At 41.3% G+C, this 25,805-nt stretch overlaps 1 protein-coding gene across 6 annotated transcripts in view; it reads left to right on the forward strand.

Moving 5' to 3' along the window:
- ncor2 (nuclear receptor corepressor 2) overlaps positions 1-25,805 on the forward strand; it is a 117,662-nt gene that overhangs the window by 30,043 nt on the left and 61,814 nt on the right. For all 6 annotated transcript variants that reach the window (XM_084359360.1, XM_084359362.1, XM_084359365.1 and 3 more), the window contains exons 4-7: positions 5,545-5,722; positions 11,295-11,477; positions 18,708-18,821; positions 25,286-25,342. In XM_084359360.1, coding sequence (XP_084215486.1) covers positions 5,545-5,722; positions 11,295-11,477; positions 18,708-18,821; positions 25,286-25,342 — 532 coding nt within the window. The remainder of the gene's footprint in view (positions 1-5,544; positions 5,723-11,294; positions 11,478-18,707; positions 18,822-25,285; positions 25,343-25,805) is intronic.

Consider the following 25,805-nt stretch of genomic DNA (forward strand, 5'->3'; position numbering starts at 1 on the left):
TGCAGTTTATGAACTCCACCCACTGTCCCTCCTCTTCTGGGCACTTTGTTAGTTTCATTCATCCCAGCTGTGGTGTAGTTAGCCTGGCTTCTCTGTTAGCCGTCCACAGCTGGGGAGCAAGGAACAGATTGGCAGCCACACAAACGCCACAGTGCTTTTACAATAACAGGCTGCGATCTGCACACATGATCTCTGTTCTTGTCGTTACTGGGTCCAAACCAGTAAGAAAGTAAAGGAGCTCTTGTGGAGGTGTTGTGGTGCCCCATCCTCCTCCTTCCTGCTCGTTCCCTCCCTTCACTTCTACACACATCTCTTTCATCCTCCAGACAAATCCTCCCCAGGGATCAGATTATTCTGCACGCTCACAAGAGGGACAGGGAGAAGGAAAGGGGGAGAGCGAGGGGAAGAGAAGAGGGGGGGTTGGGCTGCAGCTTGATGATGTGATTATGTAAGTGCCAACCCTCTATGGAGATGAGGAAGTGTGCGACTGAATGAGCGAGAAAAATGTGTTCGGGGGGAGTAGTCACACACCATCTGGGTATTAATTTTGGCTTCTTATTTTTCAAGGTATTATTTAGGCCATCACACAGATAGACATCCACAATCCATTTCTTTCTTTGGCACCCCATGACACCTTTTAACATGCAAATTTAGCCCCACATATTACATAAGTGACATGACATATCTGTCTTGTATAAATCTCTTGGAGGATGCTCTCGATCGTTACAGCACCCTGCTAGGCAGAGACAGGCTCCATGCTCTTTGGCACATAAATAAACCACACACTAGGCCATTGTGGGCCTGGACCAGCAATTATGGTTGTGTTTTCCCTCTTCTCTTCAGCAACCACTTCCATTTTGACACTGGCAACAAAGTCACTAGCATTCTGGCATCTGGCTCCAGGGCAGACATGAGAAAACCATTTCCCTCAAAAAGATCAGGGAGCCATTTACAAGTGGGCTAATAAAATATACCAGATCTGAGTAGCTAGAGCAGTTAACAGTTGAAAGCTGTCATTTGACTACACACACTTTAGCTTGTTGCTATACAATCTCAGAGCACACATACAGCAGATCATGACCAGATCACATTGCAGTATGGTGCTTCCCCTTCTCCAGTGGTTCTTGAATAGTTAGCATTCCTGGCTCTCTGGATCAGGTCTAGTTTCTAGTTTTAGGGTACAATATAGGCATAGCCATAGCTGCCACTGCAAAGTACAATCCCATATCCAATGTTTACCCCTGACCCTTGTTTTTGAGTGCTCCCTTGCCCTTCAGATCACAGTTACAGGATGTAGTGGTTGAAATCTCCCCCCTATGAAATGGAACAACCCTTCAACACCCTCATACGACATCCATTGAAGTAGATGGTGATCTTCAGCTGTGGTCATTTCTCTTAACCCTGGTATTATCACAATGCCATTTGCCAAAAGAAAAGCATGGACGCTTGCAATTTGTTCACAATTTCATAGTTTCAGTTAAGTTATCAAATAGAAAAGGGCATTCCTTTTTTACCTGTTTGGTATTAAGAAGAAGGCCATAACACATTGAAACGCTGGAGTTCTCATAATTATCGGTTAGAGGTGTGGCTCTGAAAAATCTCAGTTTGGAGGGTCATGTAGCCCTAACACTGTGCCCTACCCTACTACCCAAACAAGAATCAGGGTGTGAATGCGCAAAACAGAAGGGGTAGGGTGTTTTGGGACTGGGCCGAGTCTAAACAAAGCACTTTCTTTATTGTTTTGTGTGTGTGGCTATTGACTGCCTAGCTACGCCTGCAAACCCCACACAAAAGCCACTCTACCATATGCTGCTATATTTAAAACCATTTGATGGTGATGTTACAGTGAGTCACCATTTCCAGTGTTCATGCTTCCCTTTCCTTCCACTTTCCTCTACTGAGTGACCCACTGCATGTTCCCATTTTGCAGAAAAATGGTCTTCAGTGATTACTTTATGATGATTTTGTTTGAATCAGATCAAGCCAGCTGGCGTTTGTGTGTGCGTTGAACACCACTGTAAAGATTTGGGTCAGCCTGATCCAAGGCTGTAACTGTCATCCTGTGCTTTTGTATAAATGTGTCTCTGTCTGGTTAAATGCACCCTGTATAAATGGGATTTGATTGAGCCATTGTGTCCAAACAAAACCAGCACCATGCTTCATTGCTCGATGAGAAGATCAATATTTTCTCAATGTTTGCAGATGTCTTCACATCTAAGATTGTATAGCCTTGGATATCAGTTTGATGTGACACATTAGATTTCCTTTTTGTGTGCGTCTCATTTCGTTTGCTCCATCTTGCTGTGGAGCTCTGGTCTACATCAAGTAAAGGATCATAACAATCAAATTGTCAGTCTTCACATATGGGCCTTTTGTTCCATTAGTTATTTTTTCAGCTGTTCTTCCATGCTAACTTTGATATGTTAACATGCCTTCAGTTCAGGTTAATACTTGTTGGCTAATGAGCCGACATACACTACACACAAACATTTCTGTGTTCATAATAAAACATTGACTATTTAATAGGCCGGACTCTTAGATTTTCTCCAAAACTACACCAGGTTACAGGACCTCTCCTCACAAGTTTCAAAATAAAGTGCTCTGTAACTGGACAAAGCTTTTTGTACATGTAACATCCAACTGAAAATGAATTGCATTATATGCAATTTTATTGAGCATGTTGTAAGCAAAGTTATTTGGTGACCTTTCGGTGAAATTGTCTAATTGAATTTAAGTTCCGCCTGATAAGCATTTGCACAGTGTATACTGGTATCCAGGACACTTATTGTGAAAGGTAAAAACTTAAGAAGTCTGTCAAATGAGCTGCAGTTAAAAGTTTGCTGTTCTGGTTCAGACAACAGAGCCTTTGTGTTTTTATTTTGCATTCATAGCCCTCGATGACAGTGTTTTAATTTCCCCAAGAAACCAGGTGCAACAAATCACACAGAATTAGGTAATTGTGGGAATGTGTAAACTGCATTTACATCCGGGTCAATTGACCCTGCAGCACTCCGGATTTTATCACCTCGGCTCGGCTCGGCTCGGCTCAGATCTAAGCGTAAGACCCGGGTGAACACGCTAATTTCCGCCGCATGTAGTGATGACGCAGTATCAACTTCCGGTGGTGGGGCATAAATGAGGAAGGAATTTGGGATGTGGTCTATTAAAGATGTTTTATCACTGGACACAGTGTTGGAGGTGGAGCCCCGTTCATTCCTACGAAAGCTGCTCAGTGGTGTTTTGAAGCCAAAGAAGCTGGACTTCCCATCTATGAAAATACCTGCATCGCCGACCAAGCCGGCTCAATAATTTGCTAAAATAATGAAATAATAAAGCAATAAAATGGGCTATGGATGCAGTAATTACCTTAGACCTTGCCAAGTTGTGGCTTGAAAAAGTATTTAATCTCCGTGTCTTTGTCTTGTGTGTTCTTGCTAGTGCAAGCTTTGCTGGCATCCTCATTAGCCCCATTCACACTGCCCTTTGAGTGTGGGAATCGTGCGTCGATTCTCTGCATCGTCATCTGTGTGAAAGTTTCAGATGTGGAGAGGGGGGACAGTTTCACTGCGGCTCTGATGCGCCTCTGGAGGTAGTATCAGAGCAGAGGCAGGATGGCGTCTGTGTAAATGGATAAGCCGGAGGCACGGATCAGGGGTGTGTCGGTCCGGACCTGTTTAACTGTCAACAGTTAAACAGGTCCTTCACTAATCAAATAAAAGAGAAATGACCTGCAAAGCAACGTTACAGGATAAAACAATATTAATGTGGTAACTGGTAGTGTCTTTGGCAACTTACATGAGGGAAAAAAATGGCAGTTATACGTGGAAAAGTCTCTGTCATCCTGTCTGTCCTACTGACTCTTCATCACGTTTCTGACGTCTGTCCCCCGGCAAAAAACTTTCACTCACCAAGTGTTTGTTTCCTTCCACTATTGTGTTGTTGTAGTTACTGTCTTGAAAAAATCACCGCGATGATCTCCTTACCGAGACTTCAGTGAACTTTCCCCCACAAAACACCATCCCTCCCCGTGAGTGAGAAAGTCAGACAGCATCCGCTGTCTACTGATGCCGATTATGTAATTATGTAATTAAGCGCAGAAAAACGTAACTTTGTCACTTTCCACGATGCATGGTGGGTCAGGATCTCAATCACAACACATTAGGACTACATCCATATGATTTTAAACAGTCAGTAAATACATGTTTAGATTAACAGGTGGACACCGGGGGAAAAATGTTGAAAAAAACCACACAGATGTCAACATCTGCATTTTTGGATCCGCAGCGCCGGCGCACTGTATGCATTGACACACTGGTGCGGCTTTACGCTGGAGCTGCTTAGTTCTGTGTAAACAATCAAATGCGGAGAATTGGCAAGCCTTCACTACAGAGATAATGCAGAGTTTCTGTGTGAAAAGGGCTATTACAGGTTTCCCCATGCCGTCTCACCAGCTAATTTTCTAATCTGTTGTGCTACCACTGCACTTAAACGCTGTTCTATGGAGCTTACAACTGGCTTGCATTTTGTCCAACTTTCTGTCCTTATAAAATCTAAATCTCTTCCAGACTTTTGATTTTAGATTTGGCAGTGCATTGGAAATCTTGTCAGCGTTGTCGGACAAACTAATGTTACTGTGCCCCATCTCGCGAGAGTCTCATCATAGCAGCTTCACTCAACCGGTTCATAATTTTCAAATCGGGCCATTGACTGGTTGACAGTTCATTTGGATCGATCCAGAGGTCCGCGTATCGATGTAATCGTATCTTTAACTTTAAAACTGATTTCCGATTTTTACGCCCCTGATGACAACACACCCCCACATAGTGCTCGTGTGGTGACCATGCATCTCCAGTAGGTTGGTGTCCCTTGCATGGAATGGCCGGCCATGTAATCCGACCTGACCCCCAAAGAGCTTCTCTGGAATCAGTTGAAGTGTTGTGTCTATCCCCGTGACCCACGACCACATTACCTCCAGGAAGTCAGATTTGCTGTTGTTGCAGAATGGAGCGTTGTACCGCAAAAACAATTTACAACACACTCTTGTATTTGTCCAGAGTTGGATACTGGGTATGCAATAAATGAAATGTGTTGCACTATCTTTTGGGACCAAAAATATTCACCAGACACAAAAAGTAAATTCAGATATCTCACAGAATAAACAATCAAATGAAACACTAAAATGTCCCAATATCATTAGTCCTAGTGTATCTGACACTGACTGGCTGGTCCATGGTCATTGCCGGTCATGCCTACAACTGACCTATTGTTGTCCCAGGCCAGATGGATTGATGGATGTCACTTCTAAAAGACTTTGAGAGTCAGTCACTAGTGTGGATAAATACCTGATGCCAGGTAATATATCATGGGGAAAATATTCTTAAATTCAATATCTTGATAGCTGTTCCATCAGCAACTGAACACAGCTTTTTATCGGAAGACCTATATTAATAGCCGCTGCCTGTAGCTTACTGAGCATCAAATTTTGTATTTGTAGATTTTTATACTGTTCTCTAATCTGCTATGTTTGTACTGTTTCTGTTGCAGAGGACAAGAGCAGCATATCCGCTACGAGCACCTCTACCTGCCAGAGCCCAGCGGCCAATCAGACGTGGAGTATGCAGAGATCAAACGGCCTCGTTTAGAGATGGGACCAGAGTCTCTGATGAGGCCTTCATCCCACCGGCCACAATTGCCTCTGGGAGCAGCGGAGGATATGGCAAAGGTCAGTAGTCTCGTAAATACTGTGTGGATAAACGAGCAAATGACAAGAATATGATTAAAAGAATAAATTGAATACAGAATTGTGATAAAAGGAGGCTGGATGTGTCACCATAATTTTGAATTAATACTTAAAAATCAGTAATTAGACAGTATTTTGGGGAAATTACTGTTGGTGCCTTCAGGAGTTGCACATTTATGAGAAGATTGTAGAAATTTTGATTTCTAGTGTCAATAGGGTGACCACTTTTTAAAGCAAATGTTAGAACTTTATTCTTTGAATCTTTTGTTCTTTGATTAATCCTGGCAGCCTCCTTCAGAGGCACAAAGGATATTATTAGACACACCACCGCAGAAGTCGTAGAGCGAGGTTGTGCTTTGTTGGAGATGGAGCTCTGTGAGCAGCAGTGGGAAGACTGAGGAAGTTGTGAAATAGCGATTAATAAATAATAGAGCTGACCTAGATTTCAAAAGACTGAGGATGAAACTGTGTGAACTGCACATCAATACGACTTGCTCGCAGTGTAGAGCTTCTGATGGGGAGGTGTTCCTGACATTATACAGAGTGCTTCAAACTGCCAGGGGAGGCAGACAGCCATGGAATGGTAAATAGATACACCAATAACTGAGTGTATTGGAAAAAAACATTGAATCTTAAGCTAGCAGGAAAATATTCAGGAATGCCAGTAATTGGCCTGAGAGCACAGGGACTGTAAACCTATTATGTAAGTCATGTCAGATGCAATCACTGCATTGAACAAGTGCACCAAAAGATAGTGCAGATATAAGGGGAAATACAGCTGAAAATGAGGCAAATGGCAAGTGTAGGGAGTCACAGATACAGGGAAAAAGGGAACGGGAGGAGACAAAGACCAACAGGAAAGGAGGGAGTAGGCCAGTACTATCATACAAAGCTGATGCTGGTATGATGACTCACTGGGCAGTGGATCAGAGGACCAAAGCAACATTTTGTACTGTTCACCATTGTGCAGTCAGAGTTCTATCTGAATGGGTCAACACAAGTCAGCTGACCCTTGATTACGAGCACCAGATAAATAAATAAGTCAATATTTGCTTATTGCAGATACATTGGTATTGCCTTTTGAGGCATCCCCCTTAAAGAATACGTTCACCTCAAAATTGTCTCACCCCCATGACGATGGAAAGTCAGGTGACGTTTTGTAGTCCACGAAACATTTCTGAAGCTTCGCAGCAAAACTGCATTGCAGCATTCTCCTAAACAACCAAATTAGCTGGGAACTTGTTCTAAATCATTAAAAAAACCAACAGAATAAAAATATAAAATGGCTTCATACAGCTCAAGTTGGACTGGAGTCAACTCTTACTTTGTCAGTTGAATTGCTGCACTTATTTTTCGGATGGAGGACAGTGTGAGGTAGGTAAGAGCAGCCTGTGTCTTAGCTTTGGTGCTCTCATTTAAGTAGCTGAACTCCTTTTGATCCAGAGATGTGTACAACCTCCTCTCCTGTTGTCCAGTGAGTCTTTGTCTGTCAGCAGGCTCTCAGGAGAGATCCGCCATGATGTGCTAAGATTTGATAACTGAACTATGACTTTCTGACTATGTGGAAATCTGATGTTTTCACATCACAGATGATGACCTTATGTTGGAGTTAAGTCTTGGGCAGCAGCTCTGCAGGCACACTATGTGTGATGTTTGTTTATGTGTTAAAAATGACTGATGTATAGTTACATGTTTTAACTCTCAAATAGCTTCATTAATATTGACTTAAAAGGACACTTTTGGGCATGCTATATTCATAATCCTTGTGCCAAACTGGGTCATTTTTTTTGCCTGGCTTTGGTGGCCAGGTGTCTCTCTACAAGGGATGGAAATTAATTTAATGGTATTGAGGCTTAAACATCTTAAACTGACTCCCTGGAAAGACAGAGATAAAATAAGTATTAAGCCAGAGGGGGAGATGGAAAGCATGAGAAAGCCAATGCAGAATGGATAAAAAAGACAAGAAGTGAAACTGAAACATGAGTGCAGAGATTGATTCTAGCCATAATATGAAAGGCTCTGGGTCTGGACTGATGACATTATTGACTCAAGATGTTCAGCGGTCAGGGACAACACATGCCAGTTGTCAAAACACAACATCCTGAATGTGATTACAGGGTTTCTATAGTGTGTTGGTTTATGAGCAGCAGTGACATGTCATATGGCAAGACTCAAAAACTGTATAAGGAGTTATTTCATAACTTCACTACAACTTATTTTTTGCAAATGTAAATTTATTTGACTTTATTATTTGTACAAGTATGAGAATATGAGATTGTAGATATCAAATACAATTTTAATCTGACCTACTTGATTCCTCTCATTTACTCACTTATTTTAGGGATACAGATGTATTAAAATAATTTATAGTTGCTGTCTAACACTTAACACAACACCCATTGAGGACCACTAGTCCACATTTTGTTATGTTCCAAGACGATGACACAGAATTGACATGCATCTACAGTCAGTCTTTGGCTCAAAGAACAAAACATAAAAACAAGTCTGCAAAAGCCGTTGTTCACATTTAAAGCTCATAGATTCTCCTTTAAAAAAACATGGTTTTGAACATATAGCCCCACTGAGATGGAAGATTCAGCGTTGAAAACTAAGTGTGTTTTCAGTTTCAGCAGCCTTGTGCATCTGCTGTTGGCTCCATGTCAAAACAAGAGGGACTATTATGAACATTCTAGCATAAAAACAGGATGTCTACAACTTTACTCAACTGTTTTCTGGAATGCATATACACAAGACTATGTGCCGCAGTCACACAGGCTGCTGCTCACTAAATGGAACATATTTGCACAGACACACTACAATACCCAGAGGTAATTTAAAAAAAAAAAAAAAAAAACCTGATACATGCACTGCCGGTGACATCATGCTGTGGTGTGTTCTAAATGTGCTGTGCTGGGCCAAGGGCTTATCTATTGGTCTATGACCTTATCACACTATGTCACAGGTGTAGTGGCTGTAGATGTGTTGCTGTACTCTGGTCTTGTGCCCTACACTGTCCTCTGAACTCGTACAGAGGGAAAACTTGCCAGTCTCAGTATCAAACCCGCAAATCCTTCATGGTTTAACACACTCTAAACCAGATGCTGAGTTATACTTTCTCATCATGGACAGCTTGTACAACATCTTCCATTATTTGTCAATTTTTATTATTATTTTTTTTCATGATAATGAGACATGGACCAATAATAGCATTTGGCTAACAACTTGATCACAGTGACATTTAATATACAGAACAGTCTAACAGATTATGCACTTATAAAGACATGGAGAAAAAGATAAACAGACACCAACTGTCATATGAGTCAGATGAGTGATTCCCCCCCACCCTGTGGTGGCAGCTGAGGGCACTAAAAGGCCGTTGCCATTGTGTCTAAAATGGCAAATATGAATGACAGAATAACCCATAACATTTAAAGAAAATGTGGTTAACTGGACATCTGTTCTAAACATTTGCACACACTTTATCGTCAATGAGTTAGCAGCAGAACAAAGAAGCAACCGTTTAATAAGTTTAAATTAAAAAAAAAGTTGAACATGAGATGCTCCACTTCCGGCACACACCATTCAGTGATGGCATGTTGTGTAATAATATCTGGTTTTACGTCACTATGGTTTTGAGCCCTGTGAGAGATTTCCAGCATGCTGAGCTGTACCAAAGTTCAGGGGAGTTTGAGGGGTCATTTTAATCACTCAAGGATGTTGTTTTAGAAGAAGTCAAGCCATCCTATGAACTATTTTCCATTGTTGTATTTATTTATAAGTGAATATTTGAGATTTACTAGCTTTAGCAAACATGAGCTTCTTCATCCATGACAGCCCCTCAGCATCCTCCGCTGCTGACATTTCCAATCACAGGGGGGGTCTACAGGGCTATAATGCAGCCTGCCTTGTCCAGATTAGCCCACTTACATAACCTTCATTTCAGACGTTTAAAAATAACACAGAACAACAAGCAAGCTCAATCACACACACAGTGGAGGCTATAAATCTAGAAGGCTCGCATACATGCAGACAGTATGAGCACACATACCGTCAGTGATCTGGGAAAGATGATTAGTGACCCTGCAGAACAAGTGGGCCATCTCTTACCATTCGTGTGTGTTGTTGTTACATAAATAGGCGCATGTTATAACAACTCCATTTCCACTCTTGCATTGCATGTGAAGGGATTACTGAGAATTGGCTTAAAGCCTGATGTACCAGGCTTTGAAAAAACAGTGTTATGTGTGCTGGGCTTTTCAGCACCCACAGGCGAATGTGGACCAGACACCTCATCAAACTGTCTTGAAGATGTCAGGTGATTAGACAACCCAGCATCTGTTTAAATATTTGCAAGACGATTTATTTTTTTTAACCATATTGTGCAGCCCTAACATGAGGTGATGGACACCTCATTCATCATAACAGTTGAACTGGTTTGACATTGTAATAACAGAGATACACGGCTACCCCCCAAAAAGATGCTTTCAACAAAATGATTATACTAAGGCTGAATCGAGGGAAACATTCAGGTCAAATGACTGTCCTGCTCATCGTATTTAGAACTTCAGCAATTAGCCAGATTGTTTTGCCCTGTTTTGTTATTTGTGATGCTGAGGAAAACTGAAATAAAAAAAAATAAAGTAGTTGTCAAAGCAAAACCCACCTGGTGTTTGTGTAGTTGTTTATATAAAGCTGTGTGAATTAAGGAAATTTGAAAAAGGCAAAAATATTGAAAACATTTTTTTTTTTTTTTTTAATACACATGTTTAATGTGATACAGCAAAATGCAACAATCTGCGGTGTAAATTCTGATAAAATTTTGATGAGTCTATACTCGGAGTGTATACACTGACTGAGGAGTACAGTATTGTGCCTGGATTTGTTTGATGAATTGCTTCTCTCTTCTCTCAACAGTGCATCTGCTCAGTTGATGAGCAGCACTGTGTATTGTTTGACTGACAGACACTCATGTTTAAATTTTTCTGTCAGAAGACATGGCAAATAAATATCCACTCAATTTGATCTACAAACAAAGTGTCTTCAACAGAGCCAGCTACCAGTGCTCCTGTGCATAATCCTGGCATAGAAGGCTTTGACCTCATATTCATTAGTGTGGTCTAGTGACAGTGAGACACTACACTGGCTTTCATTTCCCAGAAGAGTTAATTACTGCCTTATGCTACCTCCCTAAAGGATACACAGAGTGTTTGGGTGATTTCTGGTAGAGTAACCTACAGACCTTGTAATCAGTGGAAGACTGCTATGCTTTCAACTCGAGAGAGAACGCATTAAAATGTGCAATTTCATTCGCCTGAGATGGTGAATTTATATCAAGAGGGTCCTTATGCTCTGTTGTTCGTCAGATACCTTACACAGACCTGCTATCTGTAATTGGCTTCATCCAAATATTGTTTGAACCATATGAAATTCTTCTTTGTTGTCATTCCTACCTCTACTGTCAGATTTTGATTTAGATTGATGTATTGTTTGACTTATGCTAGAAAAGTATACACATCTTTAACATCTAACTGTGTCTCTGTTGTTGTGTGTGTAGGATCGTGGGAGCGGCATGGGGAAACTGGAGCCTATCTCCCCTGTGAGCCCAGTCCACATGGACCCTGACTTGGATTTGGTGCCGGCTCGCTTCTCCAAGGAGGAGCTGATCCAGAACATGGACCGTGTGGACAGGGAAATCACTATGGTGGAGCAGCAGATCTGCAAGCTTCGCAAGAAACAGGTCTGCACACTCTGCTCATAACTTTGAGATGATATTGTCTTGCATAGCAAATGTTAAGAGATCATACACAGGTTTCAAGTTTTCCTGCTTACTTCTTTGATTTTAAAATGGATTTATGCTGGGGTATGAATCTTTGGCAATCTCAAAAAATCGATTTTTGGGTGTCCTGATTTGATTCAGAAATGATTTTAAAAATTATCAATCGAATGAATAGAAAGGAGGCACTATTTTGTCTTTTACTCCAGTTAACTGTGTGCTAAACCATTTAATTGGAGTCCTCAATCTGCTGAAATACAATATGAGAGACAACTAGAATTTAAGATAAATGATCTTCAGCCTTTTAATTTTAAGGAGGTAACAGCAATAATTAATTAATTAATTTGAAAGCATGCAGCCTCTCTGCTGCACTGTTAGCTCCGGGCGGGGTCTATCATTGTACAAGGCACTGAGCAGAAGCTTTTGGTAAAATAGACTGAGCAGTTATTTTCTTCACCTCAGAGTTTGTTTAACATCTTGAATGCTGCGGTGTGTTTGTTAGCTTGTTGGCGGTTGTCAGCTGGTCTTGTTTGTTACTGCTGACTGTTGCTCCGCTCCGTTAACGTTACGTTGTAACGCCTCATGGCGGCATAAACATTGTTCACAAACATGTGACCTGCTAAATGCTTGTCTTGCAAAGGCAATTATCCAGTTATCAAATAAAAGAAACACTTGCAACCGCTGCCTTGTTTGAAAATGAACTTCCCAAGATAACTCTAGCCTGTGCGCACTGTAAATTGTCCGGGTGCTGCTCTACCCTTGCAGTTTAGTTCCGCCTTTTTTATTCTGTCAACAAACCCCTACCAATTAACATTTAGAAAATCAATTTTGGACAGTTGTGCTTCACCGGTCTCAAAAAATGCATATTAGGTTAATTCTCCAGTCAGTGCCCTTGACCAAGCCACTGGCTTAGATCTGGAGTTGGCCCTGCCCACTGCTCCTCAGGGATGGGTTAAATGCAGAGAGCAAGTTTCACTACATTGTACATTGTATAATTGTGATAAATAAAGATTAATCAGGATGTTCTAGAAACAACACAAACACAAGTTGCAGAGCTATGGCATCCCAACAGCGTGACTGGTCAGTTGCAATGACGGTTCAAAGGTGTAAAGATTTTCTCAATTATAAAATGTATCGTGATGCAGACTTGGAAGATTCTGCATTTAGTATAATCAGGAGTGTGCAGCCTATGTGGGTTGTCGATTCAGCTGGACAATAACGTTTTTTAAGCTATGTTGCTCTCTTGCATTGAATTATGAGAGCGAACATTAGGCTGAGGAGATATTGTGTAGGGAGGCAGATATTAGCACTGCAGATTAATTTGTGTTTGTTTATGTAATGCTTAAGAACGGAGGTGGGTCACACAGATACTGGTGTTGAAACAATGCAGCTTTTTATATTGTAGGCTGTTGTAGTCTCATTTTTAAAGGACTTTATAAATAAAAAGGGAATTTAAATGATGAAAAAGTAGCCATGTGCAGTAATATAGTAAATTGATGATGTCATAGATGCATTGCGATTAGTCGACAGACACATAATCGACTCGTGAGGCCAGTTTAGATTCACACCTGTAGTCCTGAACAACATTAATTATGATGTCTTAGGTAGGGGTTGACCAACATGACTTTTTCATGGCCGATACCGATTATTACAAAACATGGAGACAGGGGACCAATATTTGGGACTGATATTCATTTGCAATAAAATGAAAATCTGTACTGTCTTCTCTTGATTAATTAGATTTTCTGCTACCTTCTCTACACCACATTTACTTGATACATTTAGTTACTAGTTCCTTTGTACATTCAGATTGTTCAGTGTTTATAGTAGAGGTAGACCAATTTTTAAAAGCCGATATAACGACAGTGGTTTATAAGATGCATTGCGTTGCGGACGTGGAAGATTCTGCATCGATGCAGAGACAGAGCATAATCGAGAGTGCTGATACATGTTGATTGTTGATTGTCCGGCCTCAGCTGGACAAAAAAGTTACGTTGGGACGTTGCTCCCATGCTTTGAATTGTTGGCGAACATTAGACTTACGTTACTTATGTTGGAGGCATGTGGGAGGCATGTCGGAGCGAGGCAGAGATCATCTGCATGTGATAATAATACCTCGCTGAGTATTTTTTTTAAAGCGACATCTCAGGGCACATGTCGGATTTTATGACCTTGCTGGGAATCACGAACAGGATGAGACCCACTCTGAGCCTGACATCTGCCTCACAACAATTACTAATCACATTAGCCATTTTCAGCCGAAGCTAATGTCTGCAGCCATAAATAATAACAGCAAGCCCGGCTAATCAGCCAAGATCTGTGGAGGTGCTGTCAACTTTGCTGTCCAACCCTGAGGAGAGGTGTGTGCAGCAGGGTCAGTAGATGCCTTATCTTGAAGCTGCCCTGTGAAAACAATATTATTGTAGATGACAACAAACATGTAAATGATGAAAAAGTAGCCACGTGTAGTAACATAGATCATTGAGGATGCCATATACTGAGATGCATCGAGATGCATTGCAATGCATCGAGAATCGCTTTGCATTGGAATCGTTGACCGTTGAATTGTAATCGAATCGTCATATTTTAAATGTTTTTATTTCTTTTTTAAATGAAACACTGGAAATTGAACAATCTTTGGTATTAACTTTATTGAACTGTTAAACTGAACATTAGGGCCCTCTCTCTCCGCCTAGTCCCTTCCACCCTCTCGGCGATAAGTTAAATGTCATGTCATGCAGCTTAATATGAACCACCTCTTTAGAAGTATTTGCAGAGATGATTTAGGCACTTATTTTTTCTTATTTTGTGCACAACCTGTAAGAAGAGATGACCTGCAAAATTCGAGTAAACTTAAATGTCATTTATCTGCATTCTGCCCTTATTTTGTCCAGGCTTTTAAGCACTCTAAGGTACCCACAACTGTATTTGTAATGCTTGTAGATGTCTGAGTCTTTGCCATTGTTGGCATCCTTGTTGAGTTTTCTTAGTAGCAGCATTTGGCTTGTTCGAAATGTTCATGTGTGGTTTTCCAATGCGACTTTCCCTGCCAGGCTATAGTTGGCATCGGTGTGATAAAGTCTTAAGCACACTTTGCTGTGTTGTAATCGCTGCATTCAAGTTCTGTAGCTGTTTCATGAGCCATGATTCTCTTCTCGGCAGCTGCATTCCCTTTTCTCTTGTCTTCTCTTTGGCTTTTTATTTAGCAGAAAACTAGGTTAAAAATATATAAGGCTATAAATAACAGCTTCCCTAGGGGAGGAGGAGGATTATGGTGGAGGTTTTGTGACTGCTAAACCACTCATAACCCTGCTGCACAGTCTCCCTTTTGGCTGCTTGCCATGTTTAGTAGAGAAGCTGTATGGTGGAGCTTACTCTGTTCCACCTGAATCCCTCTTCATCACCCATGTAGTTATACACTATTAACACACTGTTCATTGAACTCAATTATTTAAAAACATCATTATCCAAAAGTTACATAAGTTTAATTCACTGATTAAAGTGTTGTACATGTGTTGATCTTGGTCTTCTCCTGACTTTCGACCACTAAATTACGTTATTGACATCTCTCAATCCTGCAGGCTCCTATGTAGAGCTATAGGTTTGATAATCTGTAAATATTCTAGCAGTAGCTGTCTGTTTGATATCAAGACATAAGATCTACATGAGATCAATTTAATTTCATGATTAGATGGATAGTGTCGTGGCTGGATTGTTTGGAGTAGAGAATGCCACATTGGTAAATACAGTATTAAGTAACGTTAACAGAATGGTTTCTTTTCCTGCCTGCGTGGTGCCCTTCAGTGCCCTGTCCCTATCGTGGACAAGGTGATGGTGTGTCGTTATATATTCGAGACTAGTTAACTTGTTGGGAGAATAAACTGACAACGGGTCAGATGAGAGGGGTCTGGCTATGCAAGACTAGATATGACTTGAATGCCACACTTGTCAGCCTCTGGTAAAATCAGCTGTTCCAACGTTAAACGTTAGCAATGTTTTCACGTTTGGCCATATTTTCCGACTCTATGATCTGAGTAATGCGTGGAAGGTAATTCATCAAGTGGAGAATTACTTTACGAAAAAAATACCTCTGATGTAACGTTAGTCTCTTAGTCTACATTGGAAAAACGTGACATTAATTAAAGTCTGTCGCGCATTTATGGCTGTTGCATATCTAACGTTAACTTACAGCAGTTACCTGTCTGTGTCAGTTTGTTTACTTTAGATTAAGAGGGAGATTAAGAGGATTTAGATATTTTCAGCAGAAGTGGCATCAAATGATGATGATTGACTCAGCGTATCCTCCATGCAAAATGGTGACGTGCTCTCCCGTATGGTCAGTGGAGGCTGCGACGTGTGAAAAATTGCAAAGTCGTGTGTATTTTTCGGTCAATATATCTATCTATTATGTCCACGAAATCGAGCATTTATGAAGTACTTCTAGTATTATATTATTATTGCTACTTATTTCTAGTAAAATATCAAGATATATAGTATTTATAGGCACAACGCTGAACACCAAGCTCTTTGGTTGAGAATGGCCTCTAAATTACATTAATGTAGCAAATGCCAAGTGTTTCAGAGGGTTTTGTTCATTTTTTGGTTCCCATGAATTAGCTACAGCTCATAAAATCTTCCAACAACAAAAACATTTCACGTGATGAAATCGATAGTTACAAAGATAAAAAGAAGATGCCTGCTACCTGCGTGTTTTGTACATCGCTCTTTGTTAATAGAGAAGTTGATGGAAGGACTATAATATGAAACACTTGGTATTAAATTAATATACTTTGCTCTGTGTTTTTAAATCAATTTTCCATTGGAGCCAAAATAAAACTTGTGACACTTGTGAATGATTGAGAGGCAAAGCTCTGCAGCTTACAAGGATAAATCTTCCTCTCACCCTTCCTCAATACACACACACACACACACACAGTATTTTTATGGATATTTTTTTTATAGTCCGGCTCTACTGAAGCATTAAAACATCTGGACTAATTAAGTGACACGGTAAAACTTTATTTAAAGAGTTCTGGCAGAGTTGGTGGATGGGCAGGAGTTAGTGCTTAAGTTACCGCCAGCCTGTAATGTCAGCCAAGCCCAGGATGGTTGGTTTATTTTGTTTTACTTTAAAAGGGGACGGGGGGACAGGTCTATGTGGGAATGCTTGTGTTGCCCTCACCAGATGCTTATCCAGGTCTATCATCCACATGATGATTCATCTTGCTCCACTCTCATGTAGGAGGACGCCCATGACAGGAGGATGAAGCTTGATTTATGCTTCTGCGTCGCGGCGACGGCGTAGCTACGTCGTCGACGCAGACCCCTACGCAGACCCTGCGCCGTAGCCTGACGTGCGCCTCCAAAAAATCCTGACTACGCGTCACGTCGACGCGTCGAGACGCGAACGGCAAGGACTGGGATTGGTCCGCTCAGACCGTCATTCCGGCAGTTGCTTTTCCGGTCAACAGTATAACAACACCGCCAGTTACTTCTGCTGCTTGCATGCTTGTCTCCTATTGCTTGTGAACTCCATGCTTTGTGAGATCCCAGCAGGGCAGGAGGAGTATTGGTGTTGTGCAGCATGTAGCTTGTAGCCCCACACTGTGACCAGAATGCTACACAGCATATGCGCTCTGACCGCAACTGCAGTGCAAGAGAGCAAGAACCCCCCGAAACCAATCCCCCCACCCCCACCCCCCCTCGCGGCTTGGCGGTGAATTGAACGCGTTCCCTCGACGCAGAACTTCGAATGCTCAATGACGGCGTAGGGTCGACGACGTAGCTCCGCCGTCGCCGCGACGCAGAAGCATAAACTAGGCTTTAGAAGGAGGAGTAGTGGCTGACTTAACTGTAGCTTGAAGCTATATGCTATATGCACACCACTCAGTGACACTTGGCTTTGGCCTATAGACACCTGGTTTTAGCTTCTGTCTTACTGTATAGCCTGCACAGCTAGCCACTGTATCTTAACATTTTTTGCCACATTATGTCAAAGAGTATAACTTTTTTTTTCAGTGTCACAAGGCTTTAATGTTCATTTGAACAGACAAATATTTTTGATGATAGTGTAGAGATATTTATCAAACTTATGGGATACAAAGTGTTTGAAATGCATTTACTAAAATGGACATAGATGAAGAATACCTTTGTCTTCATCTATGTCCATGTCTTTGAAGGGGAGTCTGAAAAGTTAAGATATAGATTTTGGTTCAGATGCTTTGATGGCCTTTAGAAGCTGAGTTAATTATTAAATATCAGTTGATAGTGGCTGCCAAATGATATTTTGTCAGATTTTACTCAAATGTCTGACCTTTGTTTTTGCTCTTAAAAATGTTTACTTAAGCAGGAAAATCAACGGTCCATCCAATAAAATGTATCTTTAATTAGAAGTATAAATTGAATTGGTTTGGTCTCAAATACCCAACCCAATTGTCTGTTTATGCATTTGATATCCAAATTTAATCCATATTCTTGTAATTAAAAAAAGATTGATGATTGCTTTAAGAGTTTTAGCCAGCTATCTAACAAGAAGCTTATACAGATGTTGAGTAACATTGCTAAATAATAATAAAGACAAAGGGTTTGCTCATATAATAAATGCTACAAACTGCAACACCTTTGGCCTTCTTTATGCCAGTATGTGTAGAAACTGCTGTTATCTGTGTTGCATTAGAAAATTCAATGTATGAATAATTTAAATGAATAATTTTTGTCTCATTATTGCCTGCTACAGACTGAAGAAAGTGGCAATTTCCACATGCTGCTTATTGACATAGTTAAGTGTGGGAGGATTAATGATCCTGACCAAGCAACGGTTGGTTAGATGCCAGTCTGACCAGTAAGTTAGAGAAACTTTTCCAGGGTTTGTCTGGTGTTCATTTCCCACATTTGCCTCTCTTTTGTTATCACTCTCTCATTGGATGTTCCAGCCACACAGCAGGCATTGGCTTTGTTTACAGGCTATTGTAGTAAGTCTTTGATTAATTAGGCCCTGGGGAGTTAATAGCTATTACGGCTAATGGGACAGTTTAGTCTCGTCCCTGCTTGGAGAGTTGGGGGAGGGAAGGTTTATCTGACACACTCTCTCTAACCTCGCAACAGGAACTGGTGAGCCACAGGTCTTCCTGGAAGATCAGGGCACTTCTGGTTAGTTAAATGTTTACCAGCATATTTGTGTGTGTTGTGTTACAGCAACAGCTGGAGGAGGAGGCTGCAAAGCCCCACGAGCCAGAGCGGCCCATCTCACCGCCACCCAGCGAGGCCAAGCACCGCAGCCTGGTGCAGATCATCTACGATGAGAACAGGGTCAGTAGTATACACAGACGCACCACACACACACACACACACACACACACACACACACACACACACACACACACACACACACACACACACACACACACACACACACAGACAGCAGACACTCACTCACAAGAACACATTACCCTACCTCTCGTAGGTTACTTCTTCTTACTTCTTAGTCATCTTAATTCTCCATCTTGTTTTACTGTTTGCTCAAAAAATACTTTCATTTGCTTTCCCTTCACTATTGTTTTCACCTCTGGTCTCTTTGCCCGCACACCATCTTGCTTGCTCCACCACATGTCTTTCTGTTTCCCTTTTTCCTCTCTGCTCTGTGGACTTTTTTTTATCAGCCTTTTTATACTGTTTATAAAGTCAGTCAAAAAACACAACTTGCATTTTGGGTTTTTTTTTTTAACCCACAATTCACAACAGCAGGTGAGCTGCAAAGGGGGGAGGCTTGTTGTTAATCATTTAGCCTGTCAAAACCATCAGAACCAATGTGGTACCAACCAGGTGCACTTAAAGTTTTTACAAAACAATGGCATAAGTACGCCCACATTGAACAGGAGAGGCTTCAACACAATCAGTGTGCATTTATAGGAGGAGCGTAGGTGTAATCATTTAAAAAATATTGAAATTTCAAATGACCAAGTGAATTTAATGGTGAAATGTGTGATAACATTGCATTATAATGAAATGCAGCAGTGTGGCAGATGATGTCCACACAGATAAAAAAAATGAAAATAAGAAATGCTAAGATGGGTCGCCACCAATACACCCGCCCCTGCGTGGCAGCTCCAAAGATTGAAAATCAATATATGGCAGCCAATGTTAATTTTGTGGTGGGCTGCCACCAATAAGTGAATGTATGGGAAACCCTGCGCTCAGTCTGTAATCCCCCGCTCGAGCCCACATCACCTTTCAGATGAATTTGGTTTCACTTGATACCATTTGCAGTGTTTTCATTACCATAAGTGAATGTAAGAGTGAGAGAGAGCTGGGTGCTTTCCTCCTGTGGGTTAGTGTGGTTTCGGTGAGCTACCTCTGAAAATTCTCTGTTGTCTAGTAGGTTATTAGGTTCTAACATCTGGGGTAGGGCAGCCAGTGCTAGAAATGTATACAGAGCCTGTAAAATAAAACAGATTACCCAGCTTTGAACAACATTTGACCATGAGTATAGCCTTACAGTGTGTATTTCTTTCATTCTGTTTTTCATCTCAGACACAGAGATAGGATATGTCATTCTCTCTTACTTTTTGATTTATTCCTCAAAAATCGTTGTCAGAGGGCGTCATAAAGTGACCATCTCCTACCTGAGCCTGACACTCGTTACTGTCAGACGAGGCTGAGTTCTTACCTAACAGAATGAGCTACTAAAGGTCAACATAGCGGGCATGATGAATCACACAAGTCCACACATGCACTCTATAAGGTGACACACTGAAACAAATCTTTGTCTTTTATCACCTATAAAAGCATAGCAACTTAATCAATCTTTAAAGAAAAGGAAACCAGAGCGGTTGACAGATCATATAAAGCTATCAGGAAGTGTTAAGTTTGTCCTTTTCACAGCTATCATTCTGTGCAGCAGTGCTCTGTGCAGAAGATATAAAGTGATTTTTAGTGCGCTCAGTCCCTCTAGTGGTCGAATGAAAAAAGTATCCTTTTGAGTGGAATTGCCATATTAAAAAAAAAAAGAGAACTCCTCTCACCTATCACACCACATTCAACCTCTTTGAACAATCCCCCTATGGGAGACTAGAAGTAATAATGTTTAAACTTCACAGTTCAGAGGAGAAGGCCTCTTGGATGTTTTGCTTTTCATGGTAAGGTACAGCAGTGAACTGTGTGTGTAGAGGGTGTGTTGGCAAGCAAGCATTCACCCTGTTAAGTGTCATTGAGCAAGAGACTAAATCCTCAGCAGCTCCAGGGCTTTTGTTGTCACACGTCACTTTAACCTGCACACATGTCAACAGATAACCATCAAAATGCTCCGAGAGGCCCCTTTAAAGGAAACACCGTGGTGTACAGGGAGCGTCCTTCATGACTTTCACCCTTTCTGTTATCAAGCGTCATTAAATAACAGCACTTCTATGCAACAGAGGGGCACTGCAGATTGCTCAAGACTCCTCTGAAAGGCTTGAAGTTAAGAATGACTCATGGCTTACTCCACAATGCAGCCTGACCTCTGTAACACTTTCTACTTCCCTCTGACTGACAGGATGTACTCTGGCCTACTGCCTTCCCCCCTTACCTCTCTCCATCCTCCTTCTCTCTCTTTCTCTGTCCAGACTTAACCAGTTTCTTCTTTTTCAGTTTCAGTCATGGGAACCCCAATGACATAGTGACACCATTTATTAATTTATTCATATTTACATTCATTCTTTGTCATTACATAGGTTCAAATTACAGTTTTTAAGTCTCTCATGTCCTTAAAAAAAGAGAGATTTAATACACTTTTGTTAACCTGTAGCCAAATATAATGGATTTCTATTTAAAACTCAGTTTTCCCTGGCCACATGCAAGTCAGCAAACCGTACACCAACCCAGAGCTTCTTGGTAATGCTTCTTAATGTACGACAAGGAACTGTTACCTAGTTATGAACAGTCCCAGTGTAATACTGATGACTCTCTGTGACCAACACAAGCAGATGCATACATACTGTACAAAATGCCTGTTACCGGGTCAGACTTCAACTTGTCCAGCACTAAAACCAAGTTTATCTTGTTTCATGTCATCATCCTTTGTCCACAGAGGCTGCCTGCTCAATGTTTAGTAACCCTTTACAACACCAGAAGAAGGAACTTCACTGGGTTTTTTTTTTTTTTTTTTTTTTTTACAACAATAACCGTTCAGCCACTCAACTAACATTTTTTTCATAATCCAAAACACATTGGTGATCTGCAACAGGACAAAAGTTTTTACCCATACAGATTACTGCTCCCTCTTCCATACAGGTAATTCAGTGGTTATACTTATCTAATAAAATATGTATTTGTTTAAATCCCTGGATAAGCCTCCAGGGATGTAAACAAATATAGCTTTTCAGTGTCACTTTAAAGCAACAGCAGCAATTGGCATTTTGGGCGATTTGGCGCCCCCGACAGTTCTTCAGTGCAACACCACTGTTGTGAATACAAATCCCAGGTCTGTAACAATTTGTCAGATATAATGTAGGTGCCAACTGCCAAAAAATGTAAAACTCTTACGTCATAACAATGTGAAACTTCTATCTCGAAGTAAACATGTATGTAACGCTGTGATCCGACCCTCTCACTAAAGTTACATAGTGAAGCAACAAGTGATGTGGGGCGGAGTGGCTGAGACAGAGATACCATTCACCCTGTTACAAGACACTGTACCATCAACGTGATTTTGAAGCTGTTATTTTAAGGTAAAATAGTTGCATAATGTTGCTTTTAAATCCCTGGAGGCTATTTTCAGTGGCAAGTGCCATGATCACAGTGCAACCTGCAAATGGCTTTTTTTAAAATCATGTTCTAATGTAGTACCCCTGTGTGTCCTGTATAGACGGATGCATTACACCTTTTCAACATCTACCTTGAATGCTTCTTAAAAAAATTAGATATAATATCTAACATGTCCACATTAAAATGCCTAAAAATGACTAGACATTTACTCTGTATTTTGTTGAGTTGTGTACTTTAATGACCCCAAATGCTTCCACCAATGTTCAAACCCGAGAAATGCATGATTTTACTCAAGATAATGTTATGTTTCATTTACTCACCCTTCAGTATAACTTCCGGAAATCAGTGAATATGACTAAATGTGAATAAAACGTTGATGAAAACCTTGTCTGTGAACTTGGTTTCTGCCTGAGTCACGTAGACGCAGTTTCATCGCAATGGTGGTTGTTCACACTAAAGAAAACAACTCCCATAATCCCAGGCTACTTTGCGACATCATCAAACTACATCTTTTGTTTTCATTGTTTTTATTGAGAGAACCCTAGCAGCAGAAATTAAATACTGGGCATTTAAGTTGGCTTTTAAAAAAAATTGGATAACTATTGAATTAGAGCAGCAATAATTAATCAATTAGTTGTCAACCTTTAAATTAATTGCCAGCTATTCTGATAATCAACTACTTGGTTTGAGTAGTTCTTAAAGGAATAAAGGAAAAGAAAATTCTTTGTTTCCACCTTCTTAAATGTAAAAATGTTCTGGTTTATTTGCTCCTCTGTGACAGTAACGTGAATATCTTTGACAAAACAAGACATTTGACAATGTCATCTTGGGAATCTTTGGGAAACGCTGATCAATCTGTCACACCATTTTCTGACATTTTAAATGTGCCCTATATGCAATACAGTGCATCAAGTGGCCACGTGTAAAACGGGGTAATAGCATTACATTAAAGCTTAATGTTACATGTCAAACCTATGGCGTGTGTACATGTAAGTGCGTACATGTGCAGTATGTGTGTTTAAGCACCTGGCTATAAATACTTAAGCCTCCACTTGCCTTTTTTGATGTCACTGCGGTGTCATCTGTCCCCTCTGGGCGCTGTGTCACCAGCTCTCCCACACAGGGTTTTAGCCATTGTCAACCCTGGGGTGGCTCACCTCAAGTTCACTCTTCTCATATTTGGCACATAGCTGTCATGGACACAAACACAAAAGGAGACAGCCCCACTGAGGCTGCATTATCATAATTCTGTTGAGCTATGCTAAATCCTCATGTCTATGCTAGGTTACGATGGCTCTGTAGCTCCTTCTCTGTTTCCCTGCTTTCTCTCCTGCATTCACTGCGACGCGCTACCAGAGTGTTGTAGTGCTGTGATTTTTCAGGCAGTCACAGTTTTATGTTTTCTGGGTTTCTCCTCAGTCTTCTCATGTTTAAAATGTATTCAGTACAAATATTGAGTAACGTGCACGTGTGAATGAAATTCTCTGTACAGCTTCTTTTCGATCTCATCCACACTGGTCTCCACATTGCTAAATTTGTCCTTCCTTGTATTTAATGTGAAGGCCAAACTACAGTAGTTTTCAGGTCAGTATCATGCAGTCTCATTCAGAGATTTATTTAAAGAAGGAAATGAAGAGAAATCCTTGAGCCTGCCTGCTCCCCAAGGATGAAAGGCTGACGTTAATAATTGCTGTTCATTAAGTGCTCCTGTAGTAAGCAGGCTCTCTGAGGCAATACTCTGCAGCCTGTTACACCTACTCACTGGTGCGGAAGCAACAGGAATGAGGGAAAAAACCAGATCAATGCAAAACGACTGAAGGATGAATAATGGCATCATCTTGGGGTATTTGCATTTGAATGATGGTAGTAGTGTATGCATGTAATTCATCAGAGCTTCATCTTGGCTACAAACTGGAGCCGTGTCATTTGGCTTCACTCACAGGTGACTCAGTTGGAAGCCAGTGTGCGTGAGCTCCTCTTGGGTCTTCCATCCAAGTCTGTTAGGGTGAGTCTTGTATAAACCTGTGGAAGGATCCCAAATACCTCCTGTATAACCTCCACAGTGAAGACGGAGTGAAAGGGACAAGGTAGCAGCGTGACATGGTTGGTAGTGAAGAATAAAGGTTGACATGTACACACACACACACACTGGCAGGTACTGTCTCTGTTATCAGCTCTAGTCTCGTCTAAGTCCCAGCTCCCACATCTTCCCCTCCATCCAACCCTCCCTCACTGTCCTTCCATCCCGTCTGTCACCCTGCCAGTCTCACTGCGCGGTCACTGAAGGAAATGAAGTGAGATGGAAAGCAACAGAGCATGTGGTGTGTCACCAAGGAGGGTCTGTTTGATCGATGGAGTGGAGAGAGAGAAATGATGAAAAGAGTGAGAAGGGTAGCCTAGGACACTGCTCACACATTTTTCTGCTTGAGCTAAATCAAAATGTATGGAAGGGCAGAGAGGCCATCCACAGACACAGATGGGGGTTTTTGCTGCCCAGCTTTATGCCCCAACACATCACCTTTATGGTACCTGCCACGATTTTTTGTTTTAAGGCTGATTGTTGTAGGTAGTAAGCTGGAGTTGAGATCTTTCTCTGTCTTTCATCAGTTGTCTCTTGTGAGATAAGCACCAAAGCCCTTTGCCCCCCCCTCTATGCTCCTTTCCCTGTCTTTTTTGCTCTATCTCTCCCACTCACTCTCTATTCCACTCCCACTTGCTTTCCTGCCTGCCTGCTCTTTCTTTCTACCTCTCTCTGCTCAGGGGAGGTGAGTAATTTTTTTTTCTGGGAGAGGGGAGAGAGAGAGAGAGAGAGAGAGAGAGCTGCGGCCCAGCTCAAGTTAAAAGCTCTAATAATAGTCGGTGCATCCATCTTTCTATCCATCCACACATCCAACCGTCTGTCCATCCATCTTTCCAGCGAGCGGCGGTGTAGCCTCAGCAACCGAGTGAGCATGCTCACTGCGTTGCTGTGGTGATGGCAGAGTTGCAGGCAGCCGGCTAATGTGCTACTTCTGTTTGTGTTATCTTACCAGAAAAAGGCAGAAGAGGCTCACAGGATACTGGAGGGACTTGGACCCAGAGTAGAACTGGTGAGTGAAGATTTTGATCTATGTTATGCTTCTGTTGTATTTTTCTTTCTCCTGCTCTCACGTCTTTGGGAAAGTTTTGTTTTAAGTCAGGATAGAGGGATAAAAGATGCCTCAGAGAGAGAGGAACAAGTCTGCATCACTTGATGTCCACAGTTCTTTGCAGGGTTGTGAAGTAGTGATGTAGAGATATTTGATTACTGTACACAAAGCTCCATTAAGCAGTATTAAACGTATTGATATTGAGCATTGAATTAGATGACACGTCAAGATGCAGTGTCAAAGTGTGAGAATAGAAATCGGATCACTTCTCACTTTGCCATATTTTCAAAATTTTGACTTGTACTCCGATACAAAGTCCCAGAGTACCTTTGTACTTTGCACATACTCTGTCTACGTGTCTATTCATCTATCTTCCATTCACTCACAGAATCACTCTCCCAGTGAATCTGAACACTTGATGCTG

The sequence above is a fragment of the Pagrus pagrus genome (genome assembly GCF_965226575.1).
Source record: "Pagrus pagrus genome assembly, chromosome: 8".
Taxonomy (NCBI): Eukaryota; Metazoa; Chordata; class Actinopteri; order Spariformes; family Sparidae; genus Pagrus; species Pagrus pagrus.